At 58.3% G+C, this 11,121-nt stretch overlaps 1 protein-coding gene across 2 annotated transcripts; it reads right to left on the reverse strand.

The window, feature by feature from the left end:
* Positions 1-1,255: 1,255 nt before the first annotated feature.
* On the reverse strand, positions 1,256-9,804 carry PRRT4 (proline rich transmembrane protein 4). 2 transcript variants are annotated; one of them, XM_049642984.1, is made up of 4 exons: positions 9,118-9,804; positions 8,928-9,032; positions 8,461-8,580; positions 1,256-2,364 (listed from the first exon to the last, which is right to left on the reverse strand). In XM_049642984.1, exons 1-4 carry the CDS (start codon positions 9,761-9,763, stop codon positions 1,829-1,831), a joined length of 1,407 nt encoding a protein of 468 aa, XP_049498941.1. In that variant the 5' UTR covers positions 9,764-9,804; the 3' UTR covers positions 1,256-1,828. The 2 variants fall into 2 exon arrangements, with proteins under 2 accessions (XP_049498941.1, XP_049498940.1); XM_049642983.1 differs by having other exon boundaries at positions 1,256-3,628.
* Between the last annotated feature and the right edge of the window lie 1,317 nt (positions 9,805-11,121).

An 11,121-nucleotide genomic window follows, 5' to 3' on the forward strand; every position in this document is an offset into this window, starting at 1 on the left:
GCCTGTAATTAGGAGGCTGGCAGTTCTCTGGGCCTCAGCCCAGAGTGACTATGCAGCAAGAATTTCTGAGCCAAGTTGAGCCAGGTGATGGAGGAGACACAGTCAACACCACTCTAGTTCCATCCCCCACGGTGCCTGCCCCACCCTCTTCTCATTGTCTTCCCTACTATGACCCTCACTCTCCCCAAACATCACTGACTCTTCCTTCCTCTGAGGTTCCAGACCCTGGACACGCCCCTCAGGCAAGACAGATCTTCATGCGCAAGGAGAGCAGTGCATTAATTCTTCCACTAGTGCGTGGACCTGGTCTGGTGAGGGCCCACCCTTCCGGACCTCCCTGTTTTCCTTCTGGGTCCCCCCCCCCTTCCTTCTCGGATTCCCAAGAGTTGATGGGCAGACTTGGAAGAAAAAACACTCCCATTCCTGTTTTTCCACTTCAAGCCTGATATGTTGTGCCCCTCTAGGTTTCCGTGTGATGTGCGAGACGTCTGCCAGAGCACTGGCAGATTTTCACTTTCAAACCTAATCTTACGACCCTGTTTTGGCGCCACTCCGAACTTCCTGCATTTTAGCCAAATGACAAATGCACTCTGCAGAGCGCAGAGCCAAATGCTCTGAACAAGGGAGGGGTTACAGAGTGCCTGGTGGCCAGGGTCTCTGCACGGTGAGTTCTGCTTTGGTGAGTAAGACGGGGCAGGGGTTTGGGAAAGGCAGGCTTTCTTCAGGGAGGATCTGCACCTGTGGGAGATGAATGCCAGGGAAGAGGGTTTGTGAGTCTGGCCTTGAAGAGGCCCTATTGGTAGGTGGAGCAGGTAGTTTCCTCTGTGAATCCAGCAATCGTCTGTAACATGGCAGGGGGATGGCTGGGGATCCCAGATCAAAGTGATCCAGCCCTTGACATATCATTTCCGTGAAGGACTTTACCACCAACTGGTCCCTAGCCAGCTGTCCACCACAACCTGCAGCCAGGCTCCTAGGAATGCAGACATTTCCACCAATGACCGTGGAGTTCCCGCCTCACCTCTCAAGGCCGGTTTCATCTCTGACAAGCCACTTCCCAGAGAGTCAGAGGGCCTTCCAGGGGTCACTCCCAGGACCCTCACTCATTCCAGCTACAGGACAATACTTGCAGTCAGGAAGGAGGGTCACTGGGGTCTGAGATGAACTCACCCCACCCCAACACCGCTTCTCTTCCCGAACTGATGGAACCGCTGCTGCTGTTGCCTCATCTAAGCTTTTCCAAGAAGATCAGACCTTTCTCTGAAAATATTTTATTGATAAATTAACTCTGAAAGCGTTCACCTCCCACCCAACTGCTGTAGAGTCTCCTAGATGAGCTATGGACCCTTCTATGGGGAAGGATCACATGGAGGACAGGGAGGCTCGCTCATACAGGAATGGGATTCCTGGGTATGGCAGAGGTGGGTTTGGGGACTGAAGCCGGTCTCGAGGTCCTCTGAGGACAGCCCCTCTCACTCAGCACCAGAGTGGGGAGTGTGGTCAGGAGTGGAGCACCTTGGGGCTTTATTGCTGGTGAATGCCAAGGAAAGTGGGACCCCTGCCAGCCTAGAATTGCAGCAGAGGGCATCAGAGCCCAGGGCTCCAGAGGAGGTGGCACTAATTCCCAATCAACAGAGCCTGGCTGCTGACCCACCCACCCAGGGACCCCTGGATGGAGAAGGAAGCGGGGAGAGGTATCTGAGCCAGGCAGGATTGAGGAAGGGTTACAGTGTGCAGGTCTCGGGCAGAGCAGGCGCCAGGAGGGGGCGAAGGCTGGTGCACCTAGCGGGGGCGCCTCTTCACAGGTCTATGGTGTCGCTGCCCATGCTCAGCTCGTCGATCTGTCGGCAGGCGTCCAGGAATTGCTCCTGCAGCAAAGCTTCTGCGGCCTGCAGCTCAAGAGTAGGCTCTGGGGAGTCGCGGGAGGGTGGGGACAGGACCTGGTAAGAGCCTGAGCCCGGGAGGCTAGGGCTGCTTCCCGAGGGCCGCGGGGGACTGAGGACGCAGACCAGCGGACAGCGTGGAGGCCTGTCGGGGCTGGAGCATAGCAGCATGGACGAGCTGTCCCTCGAAAGTCCGCACAGTGAGCCGGAAGAGGCGCTGCTGCCCGCGGGCCAGGCCCCGGGAGAGGGGAGCTCCTGCGGTGCGGGAGAGCCAAGGGCCTCCTCAGACCTCTCATTGGGTCCGGCCCCGGTCTTCGCCCCCAACGAGGCGGTGCGGTAGAGGCCCAGCCCAGGCAACGCTTCCCCGTAGGCAGGGCCCTGGAAAAGGCCGGGAGTGAGCAGGGCCTCGCTGCAGAGGGCCTCCTCAATGCTGCGCCGCAGGTTGATTGGGGAGGGCGGGCGGAAATCCACGGTGTAATCGCTGCAGGGGGAGGAGGCCGGAGAAGGGGCCGGGTTGGCCGCCGCGCCTTCGAAGCCCCGGCAGCCGCCTCCCTGGAGTAGGAGGTCGGGGCCCGGCCCGGCCAGGGCGCACAGCTGCAGCAGCTCCGCGTCGCCACGCGCGATGGCGCCACCCAGGGGCTCCTTGTCGGGGGGCCCGGTGACCCAGCCCCCGGGCAGCAGCGGGGCCGCGTGGCCCGGGGACAGGCGGAAGAGCTTGGCCCAGCAGCGCGGCGGCACACGGGGGCTGCAGAGCGCCGGGTAGAGGCCCAGCATCGCCAACGGGAGCGCGACGCCCACCTCGCCCAAGCGCAGGCCTAGCTGGAAGGCCCACCAGGGCCAGGGTCCCTCCAGGCCAGGTTGGCCGCCATAGCCCAGGGCGTGCAGCACTTCGTAGCCCTGCAGAGCTCCGCTCAGCAGCCCGAAGGTGCCCGCCACCGGGGCTGTGCGGGCCGCGCGCCGCCAGGACTCGCGCGGGGCGAAGGGGCTGCGAGCCTGCGGCAGAGGGGTGGCGCCCTTGAAACCAGACCCTCCCAGGGGCGCTCCGGCCCGCCGCCGCCTTCCCCCCCAGCAGGAGAGCGCCAGCAGGAGCCCAGAAAGGAGGGCGGCGAGGAAGGCGTGCAGTCCGCGGGAGGCGAGCCGCAGGGGCCGCAGCGGGCGGTGGGCCGCGCTCCCGAGGGCGGCGGCGGCCGCCAGCCCCAGCCCCAGGAGCAGGAGCGCGGCCAGCCCGGCGGGACACCGCGGCGGGCGCGGCCGGGCCAGCAGCAGGCAGGCCAGGCCCAGGCCGGCGGCCAGGCAGGGCAGCGGAAGGTCCTGCAGCAGCAGCCAGGCGAGCGGGGGCAGCCGGTCGCGGTGCCCATAGGCGTCGTAGAAGAGCGGGAAGGCCCGCGTGGTCCCGGCCGACAGCAGGAGCAGGTCCAGCAGCGCCAGGCAGGGGGCGCCTGGCGGGCAGCGCCAGGGCAAAAGGGCTAGGGCCAGCAGCGCCAGCAGGGCCACTAGGCCGAAGAGCGTGCCTACCCCGTACACGTGGGCCTCCCAGGCCAGCCCCCAGCGAGCTCTGGCCTCTGCCCAGTCGGCCTCCAGGGTCAGGAAGAAGAGGGCCCTCGGGGCCACAGGAGGCTGCCCCTCGCGTTCAGGCAATTCTCCCACGATGCAGGACCCTGGCCCACCACACTCTGGCTGCACGGAAGGCTTCCCAAGGCTGGCAGGAGAGGGGTCATCCGGGCCAGAGGTGGGCCTGGTGGGGTCTGTGGGCAAAGAACGTTTGTCTGAAACAATTATGCAGCCCTCCTCCTCCCCTCCCCACAGCCGGTGACCTGTATACCAGTCAGAGTCTCATAGCATCTAGGACACCCTTGTCTGAAATACAAGGCTCACCCTCTCAGCTGCTCGCCTTCCCCTCCCCATCAAACTCCTCACACAACACTTTCAGCTCTCATCCCTTCCCCCCATCCCTAACCCACCCCCCACCCCCGCCCCCTGCTTTGTTCGTTTCCCTTCATCACTCTGTGATTCTACTGAAAAGAGTTTTTAAGAAGCCACAGAACTTTACAACTGGAAGGACCTGGAGAAGCCCCCTCTAGTTCAATCCTCTGACGAGAAAGAAAGCTTGATGAGAACAAAGATTTTTGTTTGCTTTGCTCACATCTGAATCTCCATGCCTAAAATGGTACCTGGCCCAGAGTTGGCACTGAGCAGATATTCCCTGAATAAATGAATCCTCTTTTTGCCCCATGAAAACACCGAGGCTCTACAGAGAAGCAAAGTGACTTGTCCAAGGTCACAAATCGGCAGAGCTGCCACTAGAATCCAGATTGAAGCACCAGTCTGAGCCTCTTCTCATGACACTGATTTGCTTATCTCTTATTCTGTGCCCCTGACTCCCAACTCCCACCTTGGTGCTAAGAGAAGCTTCCCTTGCCCTTTTTCAACTGCCTCCCCCTTTCTGTCTCTTCAGGAATAGCCCCTACACACACATGCATGCAGGCAGCAGGGGGAGAGGTAAGACATTCCCGTCCCCAGCACCTGAAGAGAACACAACCTTTCCCATTCACTGGCCTTCCTGTCTGCCCTACCCCCAACTCTTGGCTTACTCATGGCCATGGTCCCCATCCTGACTTGATCACAAAGCCATTGGTCTAAGACTCTTAATATATAAGCCACTTCAGTTCTCCATTTTATAGGTGACATTGAGATGGACTCCCCGGGGGGTCTCAAGGCTACCCTTGAACTCCCACGAAGGAACCACTGGGAAGATCATAGTGGCATAAGGTGCCATCTTCGTGAGTGAGCCCCTCAGGTGCCCTAGGGTTTGCTAACTTAGGCCCCTAGCCCCACTCTGTGCACCAACACCTTCCCTACCCTCCCTGGGGAAAGGGAAGTCAAGAAAAAGAGGGTGAGGAGTAAGATCCCTAATTTACTTTCCTGGAGCAAGAGAAGAGTTGGAAAGAGATCCAAGGATTCTTCCCACGGCCAAGCAGCAAAAGAAGATGCTTCAGGCTGAACCTCTCCCTACTCCACCTAGCAAGCTCAGCAGAACGGCAGCTGCAAACACTATGGAGGGAGAAACATGGTGGTGAAGGATGGAGACACCCTGGTGAGGAGGGGAAGGTGCACAGGAGGCAGATGCAGAATGAGGGAGGGCGGGTCTTCTGACAGCCAGACCCCTGCCCCAGCAGCCTGGCCGTGCTCCAGCCTTGCCCCAGCTGTACAATATAGGAAGACCCCAGGTGCACTCCCACCCCCAGGCACTGCCAGCTCAGGCTGGGAACATGCAAAACACAGCAATCCTGAGGACAAGGAAAAGGAGTGAGGGGGGCAGAAAGCAGCTCTGGAGAGAGAGGAGGGGAAGATAGAATCAGACAACTGGGGAGGGCAGAGAGGGAGCAGCCAAAAATTAAATATACACAGCTTGCTGCCTACTGCAAATGGCGGTATGTGCCCTGGTTCCTGTTCCATCACATTCCTCAAGTCTGAATTGGGGAAGAGCACCTATTGCATAAGGCTGTTAGGAGGATAAATGGACGACGTGTCCAAATCTCCTCCGAGTGCCTGGTGCCTAATAAGCATTCGAGATGTGATCGTTGTTGGTATCATCATTATCAGCTAATGTTTATCACCGATCAGTCATCGGTTTGTGTCCACGGGAGTATGACTATTTCTGGCCTCAAACTAGTTCTTGGTTTAACTAACGAAAGGCTGCTGTCTCTCAGCACGTCCTAAACTTGCTTAGGAAGACCACCGTTAGTCAAATGAGCAAACATCAACACATCGTTTCACTGTGCGAACCCTATCTAAAGAACACCATTTGGATGGACTGACCACCCCTGAGTGCCTAATGAAGACACAGACAGGAATTAAAAGGGGAACCATTCAGCTGGGATGGCTTGCTCATCAGGGGTAGGCATCAGTCCCACATGAACAGGATCAAATACTTGCACCTCCTCCTTCAATCCCCTTCCTTCGTCCTCTCGGATGCTCTTGCCCAACCACTTCTGGAAAGTGGATGAGTTCGCTTGGCGTTTCCTCGGCTTTAGCAGGCTCTGCAGAAAGGCAGTGAGACTGTGCCCGGGAGCCCCACAGCCTGAGCCAGCCTGGCACCCCTCACGGCCTCCTCTTCGCTCGCTGTGCAGACAAGTACAGCTCTCAGAGGTCTGTCCTACCTCACCTTTCTCTAGGCTCCACTTCTTACCCAAGGGCCAAAAGAAACCCCATCTCTCACCTCTGTCCCCAAGCACTGTGGCAAGGAGAGCAAGTATTGAACATTACTGAGAAGCCAGGAAAAAATCAAAAGCAGAAAACAGGCAAAGTGTAGGCGTAGCTCAGGTGTCAGAGGAGGGAGTTCTGAACTAGGAGCATTGCTTCCTTGGGAGACTGGGCATACCCTGTGTACCCGGGGTTGGGCCATGTTGTAGGCAGGGACAGGCAGAGAATACCCAGCTTCTGTCTTTGGAGAGTCCATTTGAGCTCATCCCCTGTTTTCCCACTTGAGGCTTGCCCAGAAAGAGCCCTCAGTCTCCCCCAGAGGAGTCCAGAAGATAGTGACTTCCTAGATCCCTCTCTGGAGGAGCCCTCTCTTACAAGGTAGTCCCACTCTGGCCCTGTGGCCCCTCTTGACCTCAGGGGCAAGAAAGGAGATAGGATGTCAATGTGAGTAATTGGTAAGGTCACAGCTGGCTGGGATGGAGTCAGGGAGAGGGGCCTGCTCGATTTATGGAAAAGTCAGGCCTGATTATCTACCAGCTGTCCAGATCAAAGGGCTGGGGAATCTCTCTCTCCCAATAGAAGCTGTGGTCCATTCAGCGGCCTGGCCCCATTCCTCTCCCCACCCCCACCTCTCGGATCATAGAAGATTGATCCTCTTTGTAAGGGTCACTGGCATTTGAAATACTGGACAACTGTAAAGGGTACAGATGGCAGCCAATCAGAATAGATGTCGGCCAGGGTGTCCGGGGAGTGGAGGGGAGCGAGTGCTCAGGGGGCTAAGGCCAGTGGGTACTTATCAACTGGTAGGAAAGTCTTGCGATATGTTAATGACCTGCACAACTTCTTCCAGCTGCCTGCTGGTTCTGTCCAAGGTGAAGGGGACCCAATTCAAAAGAGAGGTCCTAGAGTCAAAGGTTAACCACACCTAGGTTAGAAAGATCCCAGAGGAGACAGGGACTCCCCTTGTCCCCTAATACACTGCTGGCAGGAGCAAGGCCCCTTGGCCTTCTCTTCAAGAGGCCTGTCGCCCTCCTGGGTTTATCTGAGAGAACTAGCCAGGAAGAGGCTGAGTTCCTGCAGCCGTCAGTAAGGAGGGGGGAGGGGGTGGGGCAGCGAGCTGCGCTTCCTCTGATACTGTCCAGACTCATTAAACCTGCCTGGCCAGCACTGTCACCGAGGCTGACAGACCGCCAGCCAGCATCCTTCCCCCGGGGCCACAGAGCCTGCCCCCCACCCCACAGCAGATCTCTGGATGGGGAGGGGACAGCAGCCTCCTCGCCCACATGCAGTGACTGCTCCGGAGTGAGCTACAGTCAGGTGCTGTGTTAAGTCCGGAACTGGAAGGAGCTGGGGGACCAGTGCTTTCCACTGCGGAGCTGGTTCCTACTGTGAAGGGTTGAGCGGATTCACAGCTATAGTAAATGCTTTGCAGAACAAGGCTGGGCCTAGGGGTCCCTCTTCGTGGCTCCCTTGGCCTCACCTACCGGAGCCTGAGAGTGCTCTCTGCCCTGTGGGTCATGGTGGCCATCACATCTTGGCGCCAAGGTTGCGGGGTCAGAGAGGTAGGCTCTGGAAGTGCATCTGGGATGCAGTAAAGGCAGAACCAAGGTTAACAGCTACTATTTAAGAAACTTCAACTTCATGCCCAGCCTCATGCCAGGAGCTTACATGCTCTGGAGGCTTCACAATAACAAGATAGGTACTATTATTAAGCCCTAGATACTCGAGCAAATTTAGGCTCAGGAAGAGTAGATAACTTTCCCGAGGTCACCCAGCCAGTTGGTCAGTGAACTGGGATTCTGAGCCAAGTCTCAAGATTCCAGAGCCCCTAGTCTTTCCTCTGCACCACCAGCTTGTCTGGGTGCATGTTCTGAAAGACTCCTTTAAATAAGGGTGGCGTCCGTCTGCTGAAGGTCTTCTCTTCACTGTCTTCCCAACGAGGGGCCCAGTTCTGCCCATATCTGACAACATGTCATGTCAGATCAGACGGCAAAGGAGAGAGCCCCAAGGTTGGGGCGGGGGGTGGGGGTGGAGAGGCAGGCCAGGCAGACTGGAGTGAAGGGTGGAGTTGGTACTGAGGCTGTGGGAAATCATGAAGGAGTCCCTGTGTCTGTCTGCCTCTGATACATTTGTCTACATCCTGCGCTGCCTATGGTTGCAAAACTCCCGGGGGACCATTACTTAACTCTGTGTGGGACCGTCCCCAGCAACACTTGTTCTCAGACCATTAATACGTATCGCCATGGTGACGATGAAGAGAATGCTGATTATGATTATGATGACAACGAAATAAAAGAGCCCCAGAACGCCAACGAGTGGCTAGCATGTAGTAACTGCTAAATAAATGTCACGTGCAAGTGAACTGGACACTTACCTAGTGATGCTGTTGCAACCGTGACAGACCTTAGGGAAGCAGCTGGGTCCAAAGGGCCTGAGCTTGGGAGCTTTCTCTCCAGGGGGGTTGGGGGTGGGGACACAGTGGTGCCAAAGAACCCTGCAAAAGGAGCACGTGGGGTTCAAGCACTATCCTGCCAGCCAGTCTTGGCAGTTGGGGCTTTGGAGAAAATCCTGTCCTTCCCCAGATCTTGCCCTAACGGAGCCAATGTATACCGAACAGGAATTGTAGCCACATGTACGCTGGGAGGTAAGCTACAAGGACCAAATCAGACTCAGTATGGCAAAGAGGGCATTTCCCCATAGGAGCAGTGGCCCGTGTCCCAGGCCCGGGGGAAAAGCAACACAGAGTCAAAGAAGACAGGGAGGTCTGATTAGGCCCCTAGCACAGTGGCTGGCACGTAGAAGTGTGCCTTAAGTGTTTGTTGCAACAAAATAAACACTCACCTGGAGAATCTGAAACTCTAGAGGCAGAGCTTGGGGATCGAGTGGGGCCTAGAGGGCTTGGGCTTGAGAAGTTCCGCAGTGGGGACAGAGTAGTGCCGAAGAACCCTGCAAAAGGAGCCCGGGCTGAAGCTTCCTCCTACCTGCCAGGCTGCCCAGCAGGGGCTCTTCTCCAGATGGGGTAGGTACTCACCAAAGGGTCCCAGGCGCCCAGCAATCTCTGCCAGGCTGGCCCGCAGGCTGGGCAGCAGGGGCAGCGTTCGATGCCCGAGCGTGGGGGCTGCGCCTGCTCTCAGTGCCATGTCAAACTTCAGCTCCAGCTCGCTCTGGCGGAGTCTGGGAGGACTGGATGGAGGTGCCGTAGCTGTCAGAGCAGTGTCCCAGGTGACAGTGCCCATCCCGGGCTGATAGGGAGCAGTGGGCCGGTCAGTGGGCCCAGAGAGGGGGAATGTGGACTCTGGAGACTGGGAGGAGGCCCAGGGCGTAGAGCTGCCTTCAGCAGAGCCCCACTCCGGGGGGGAGTTCCCAAGGGAGCCCACCAGCAGTTCCCAAATGGGGTCGGTCCTCAGCCCCCTGGCCACCTCTTCCTCTGGCTCCCGGCTGGGCCCAGGAGAGAGCGGCTGGGTCTCTGTGACAGAGATCCCCCAGGCAGCAGCAGGTCCCCGAAGGTGGAATTTGAAGTTAAGTCCCAGGTTGAGAGACAGCATAGAGGCCTCACTCTGAGGTGGTGGGGTCAGAGTGGTGAGAGGGACACCCGAGACGGAGGAGACAGGCTGGGGCCCCACAGGAACAGCAAGCAGGACCCAGCAGAACAGCCCCAGACAGCCATGCCCTGCCATGGCCCCACCTGGCCTTGGGTGGTGGCCTCAGTGGGCAGGGGGCTCAGTTCTTCAGCACCTTTTGAGCTTGAAGATCCTGGAGAGGGGAGAGGCGCTATGAGCGCTCACTGCCTGGGATCAGATGCCCCAGAGAGAGGTTGCTGATCACAGAGAAGCCGGTGGTGGGGACAGGACGCAAAGGGCTCTGCCCAAGGAGAGTTGCCAGCTCCTCCCTCCATTCAGGCCCAGAACAGATCTCTTCCCTGCGGTTCCCCTTCTCTTCTAGCTAAAGCCCCTCTCCCAAAACCCCTGCTCCCCAACCTGCTCAATCTGGGGGCTGGGGCCTAAAGGCAATCAGCTGCCCTCATCCTCCCTGATAGCTGAGGGGGGGGGGGGCACTCAGACTTCCCGACTCAGATCCTTTCCCTCCCTCTCTTCTGTCTCGCCTCCTGTCCTCCCTCAGATGTTTATTGAGGCCTACTACGTGCCAAGCGCCCTTCTGCTAGTACAACTGCGAACAAGCAACACTCATGGAGAAGCCTCACGCTGCTTCCACCCCCCACCCTGGGCTCCAACCTGAGATGTTGGCACTCTCTCTCACTCAGACCCCAAGGAACACAGGGCCCTGGGAGGGGCAAAGCGCAGAGCCCAGCGATCAGGCTGAGGTGGAGAAGGCAGCCAGGCTCCCGCCAGAGAGGCAGGGTGCCCTGGTCTGGCAGAAGCTGTCCCTTCGGCCTTTCTCCTCTTTCTTGGGGCTTGGCCTGCTCCCTTCCCCTTAACCCTAGAAGTATTTGGGGGGAGGGGAAGCTTGGCCAGCACCGGCTTCCCGGGGAAGATGGACAGGCAGGCAAGCCCCGCAAGGGGCTGCTGCAGCCGCCTCCTACCTCCTCCCTGAATACCCCCTCCATGAACACATATCTGGTGGGGGAAGGGGAGGGTGAGCCAGGGATACACGTGCACCCGGCCCCCTTACATCACACACAGCCACACCTAGCACCCGAGACACACTCACCCTTCACACACCCCTGCACACACACGTGTGCACACACCCACATCCGATTCTGCCAAGCCCCCTCCCTCTTACACGGGTTCAGACCCAAGCTCTGTGAGCTCCCAGCCTCCTCTCTCTCTCTCTCCCTCTCTCTCTCACACACACACACACACACACACGCACACACACGTCTCTCACAGACACGCACAGTGCACACAGTCACACAGAGAGGCACACACACCCCTACACACACATTCACACACTCCGTGCAGACACATCGCACACCTTCGTCCCCCTACACACCCACCACCCCTCGAAGGCTCGCTCGCTCTCTCGCTCACGCTGCTCTCGCCCTCTCTCTCCCCCTGCCCGGACCCGCCGACCTGTT

This window comes from Panthera uncia, chromosome A2 (assembly GCF_023721935.1).
Source record: "Panthera uncia isolate 11264 chromosome A2, Puncia_PCG_1.0, whole genome shotgun sequence".
NCBI lineage: Eukaryota > Metazoa > Chordata > Mammalia > Carnivora > Felidae > Panthera > Panthera uncia.